At 39.0% G+C, this 5,039-nt stretch overlaps 1 protein-coding gene across 4 annotated transcripts in view; it reads right to left on the bottom strand.

Annotated features, from left to right (window-relative positions):
• Positions 1 to 489: 489 nt before the first annotated feature.
• Positions 490 to 5,039, bottom strand: part of LOC111813624 (zinc finger protein 160-like) — a 19,952-nt gene continuing 15,402 nt past the window's right edge. For all 4 annotated transcript variants that reach the window (XM_023704861.1, XM_023704864.1, XM_023704862.1 and 1 more), the window contains one exon: positions 490 to 3,177. In XM_023704861.1, coding sequence (XP_023560629.1) covers positions 1,226 to 3,177 — 1,952 coding nt within the window. In that variant the 3' untranslated portion in view covers positions 490 to 1,225. The remainder of the gene's footprint in view (positions 3,178 to 5,039) is intronic.

The following is a 5,039-nucleotide window of genomic DNA, read 5'->3' as shown; positions in this document are numbered from 1 at the left end:
ATCTCGCAGGTCCCATGAACTTATTTTAAACTACTGCATATTATTACTGTGTGTACTGCACTGAGATGAAACAAAACCATGTGGAAAAAAGAAATAATTCAGAGTAAAAGATTAAATTTTATTAAAACATTAGATCAGTAATATATTCTGAATAAAGCAATAGCAAGCTAGCAACACCAGCAGTTAAATGTAATGACCTTCAAGAAAATGCTATTTGTAAAATTATTCATCTTTGTGGTATTGATGATTGAACTTGGCCTCATGCATGCTAGACAAGTATTCCACCACTGAGCTATATCCCACCCAGACCCTATTCTGGTTCTTCCAATTACAATCTACAGTATAACTGATCTTTCTTCAGCTTTGAAAATTACATCATTCATTAATGATTTCCTCCATGATCTTTACTGTCACTCAATGCAGAAAGTGGTCACCATTTTTCTTGTATTATTTTTTCCACAATTGGTCCCTAATAGTTAACATCATAATCATTTGGCAGAGTTTATTCCTATTAACAATGATTTTACAGACACAATGTACACAAATGAATGTGACTTGTCATAGTTTTACCTTATTCTCTGCCTTTTCCAGTTGCCAGTTTAGTCAATACTTAAGTTTCAAAGGCAGACTCCTTTTTGGATAGTATAGACATGATCCTTACATAATGAAGCCCCTTCATCTTACTCATTTTTTCTTAGAGACCACAATGAAAGACCTTTCAGGAAGCCAGAATATTAACAGGGCTTACAGTTCAGGTTCCGAGTTATACATAGTAAAGTAACCTCAAGAAACCTCACATAATAGGATACAGCATTTTATAACCTAAATAGGCATTTCTGAACATCTTTGTATCTTTTTTGTATTTCAGGGCATGAGTTTTCATGTATTTTTAATTGGAAATATTCTGCAGAATGTAATATAGTAAAGAGCCAGAGACTGAGTTGTTCTCAGAATAAATCCTCACCTAGAGTTATTATCATTTGGAAACAGTCTTACTACATAAGTGCCTGCCATTCATACTTTCATCAAAGATGTGTATTTTGCTGGCTAGTGGGAGACTCAGATGAAAGCCTCTGCTGTATAATTCCTAAGATTTCTTTTTACCATAGACTCTGACATCTAATGTTTTAATTACTGATGAATGCATTTCAACAGTCATTTTATTTATAAAGATTCTTAAAAATGAAGTCTCTGATGCTATACAAGTACTTGTGACTGAATACATTCACTTATAAGGTTTCTGTCCAGCATGAATTCGCCTATGACTTGCAAGGTTGGAACTTCGACTGAAGACCTTGCCACAGTCTTTACATGTGTAAGGTTTTTCTCCAGTATGAATTGCCTGATGGGTAGTTAGGCTTGAACGCACACTGAAAGCTTTGCCACATTTATCACACTTGAATGGTTTCTCTCCTGTATGAGTCCTCCGGTGACTCGCAAGGTGTGAGTTCTGGGTGAAGACCTTGCCACACTCAGCACATTTGTAAGGTTTCTCTCCAGTGTGGATTGCCTGATGAGTGGTCAGGCTGGAATACACACTAAAGGCTTTGCCACACTCATTACACTTGTAGGGTTTCTCTCCAGTGTGAATTCTCCGATGATTTGCAAGGTGTGAATTTTGAGTGAAGACCTTGCCACACTCAGAACATTTATAGGGTTTTTCTCCAGTATGGATTACCTGATGGGTGTTTAGGTTTGAATGTGAACTGAAGACTTTGCCACACTCATTACACTTGTAAGGTTTTTCTCCAGTGTGGATAACCTGGTGGGAAGTTAAGCTAGAACGCACACTAAAGGCTTTGCCACATTCATTACATTTGTAAGGCTTCTCCCCAGTATGAACTCTCCAATGCCTTGCAAGATTTGAAGTCTGACTAAAGACCTTGCCACACTCATCACACTTGTATGGTTTTTCTCCACTATGAACTCCTCGATGACTCGCAAGGTGTGAGTTCTGGGTGAAGACCTTGCCACACTCATCACATTTGTAAGGTTTCTCTCCAGTGTGGATTGCCTGATGGGTGGTGAGGCTTGAGTATACACTAAACGCTTTGCCACACTCATTACACTTGTAGGGTTTCTCTCCTGTGTGGATTCTCCGGTGATTTGCAAGGTGTGAATTTTGAGTGAAGACCTTGCCACACTCAGAACATTTATAGGGTTTTTCTCCAGTATGGATTACCTGATGGGTGTTTAGGTTTGAATGTGAACTGAAGACTTTGCCACACTCATTACACCTATAAGGTTTCTCTCCAGTGTGCGTCCTCCGATGAATTGCAAGGCTTGAAGTCTGACTGAAGACCTTGCCACATTCATTACACTTGTAAGGTTTTTCTCCAGTGTGGATAACCTGGTGGTTAGTGAGGTTTGAACGAACACTGAAGGCTTTGCCACAGTCACTACATTTGTAAGGTTTCTCCCCAGTGTGAATTCTCCGGTGACTGGTAAGGTGTGAATTCTGAGTGAAGACTTTGCCACATTCATTACATTTGTACGGTTTTGCTCCAGTGTGGTGTCTCTCATGAACCAAAAGGTATGAACGTCTGAAAAATGCCTTACCACATTCAATACATTTGTACAGTTTCTCTCCTGTATGAATTCTTCGATGATGTGCTAAAGATGAGGTGTAACTAAAGACCTTGCCACACTCATTGCATTTGTAAGGTTTCTCCCGAACATGAGCTTTTTGTCTCTGTGTGAGTAATGAAGAACGTATCAAATCATTTCCACATTCCTGAGAAATATGTGCTTTGTGTGCTTTGACAGCAGGAGAAATTCTGTGGAGTACTGAACGTGAGGAACCATTGTTGACAGACTTCTCAACTTCATCACTATCAGTTTTTCCTTCACACTGAAGTGTCTGCAGCTCAGGCAAATGTTCCTGAAAGCTTAAGCCAAGCCAATTTTTCATAAGCTTATTTTCTTCACGCTTTTTACAACTTTGATCTCTTCCACCAGTGAGACTTTCTTTCTGAATCACAAGCACTCTATTGTAATTTCTTTCATCATCTTTCTTCTCAAAGTCGAAGTCACGTATATCTCCCTGCACATCCACGAATGCAAAGCCTTTGATGGCATTCTTTCCATGCCTTTCCAACATCACTCTTTTGCATGTGTTTCTTGTATTGCTCTTCTCTTTTGATGATGATCCCTTGATTACACATTTAGAAGAGATGTCTACAAGATATAACATGACATACATTTCTGATTAATGTGACTTAAATTCATATTGAAAAAGATAGCTAAAAAATACATTTTTAACTTATGAAAGGCAATTACATATAATTTCAATAAAAGAAAAACCTATTTTCAAATAAACTATCATCAAAATGTTAGCTGTGAAAAGACTATTTTTCTACCATGGCCCCAGAGCACACACTAATTGCCAAAAACCTTATGGTCACTTCATAAATGAAAAAAAAAATTGTATTTACAATGCATAAATAAATCCTGAAATACCATATGATATACTATAATGGTAAACAACCCACAGCAAATATATGTAATGAGTCAATGAATATTTAATTTCAAAGCAATATAAACAATAGGTCAAAGAGGAAGAATTTGATAAAATGATGCCAGAAAAAAAGTTTCAGAATTTTTTAAAAATTTATTTATTCTATACAAGGTCTCAGATTCATAGTGATCCTCCTATCTCAGCCTCCCCAGCACTGAGATTACAGGCGCGTGCCACCACGCCCAGTTTTGGGTCCAGCAAGGCTCACCTGGGGTTCCAGGGCCAGCACAGCATGTGGTACTGGGGATCAAACCTGAGTCCTTGCACTTGCCAGGGAGACACTTAGACCCAGCTCCTTGTTTTGGAATTTTTGTTATAAAACTACCCAAAACTACACACTGCAGGAGTTTTGTAATATTAATGACCAGTACATGATAATTATATTGTATAATACATGCTGCAAAATCATTTATAGGTCATCATAAAATTAAAAAAATTCTAATAAACCATGATAAAATAACCAGGCAAACAGAGAATAACTATATTTACATAAAATTATCGACTGTAAGTAATTTTCTTTTTTTTTTTTTCTATATTTAGGACAGAGTCTACAAGGTCTCACTACATAGATCGGACTCAAAGTGATTCTCCTGTTTTCAGCCTCCCAAGCACTGGGATTATGGGTGCGTACTGCCACACCCAGTCTCAGTTGTCCCAGTGCGCCCCACGGGCAGGACCAGCATGGCATACTGGGGATTGAACCCCGGCCACTGCGCTCTGCCTAAGCGATCAGGCCAGTCCTTTGTAAGTAATTTTCTTTTAAGAAAAAGCAAAGTATGCCAGCTTTGGTATGCATGCCTACAACAGCAGCAGTCAGGAGCTCAAGGCAAGAGGATGGTTATGAATTCAAGACCAGTCTGAGCTACATAGTGAGCACAAGGCCAGCCTGAAATACATAGTGAGATGCTGTCTCAAAAACCTGATGGGTGTTTAGGTTTGAATGTGAATTAAAGGCTTTGCCACAATGATTACACTTGTACGGCTTCTCTCCAGTGTGAATTCTCTGGTGAATTGCAAGGCTTGAAGTCTGACTGAAGACCTTGCCACATTCATTACACTTGTATGGCTTTTCTCCAGTGTGGATAACCTGGTGGGAAGTTAAGCTAGAACGCACACTAAAGGCTTTGCCACATTCATTACATTTGTAAGGCTTCTCCCCAGTATGAACTCTCCAATGCCTTGCAAGATTTGAAGTCTGACTAAAGACCTTGCCACACTCATCACACTTGTATGGTTTTTCTCCACTATGAACTCCTCGATGACTCGCAAGGTGTGAGTTCTGGGTGAAGACCTTGCCACACTCATCACACTTGTAAGGTTTCTCTCCAGTATGGATTGCCTGATGGGTAGTGAGGCTTGAGTATACACTAAACGCTTTGCCACACTCATTACACTTGTAGGGTTTCTCTCCTGTGTGGATTCTCCAGTGATTTGCAAGGTGTGAATTTTGAGTGAAGACCTTGCCACACTCAGAACATTTATAGGGTTTTTCTCCAGTATGGATTACCTGATGGGTGTTTAG

The sequence above is a fragment of the Octodon degus genome, unplaced genomic scaffold (assembly GCF_000260255.1).
Source record: "Octodon degus isolate 3935 unplaced genomic scaffold, OctDeg1.0 scaffold00206, whole genome shotgun sequence".
In the NCBI taxonomy this organism is placed as follows: domain Eukaryota; kingdom Metazoa; phylum Chordata; class Mammalia; order Rodentia; family Octodontidae; genus Octodon; species Octodon degus.
Note: the sequence above shows the minus strand (reverse complement) of the source record. Positions and strands in the feature narration are given on the sequence as shown.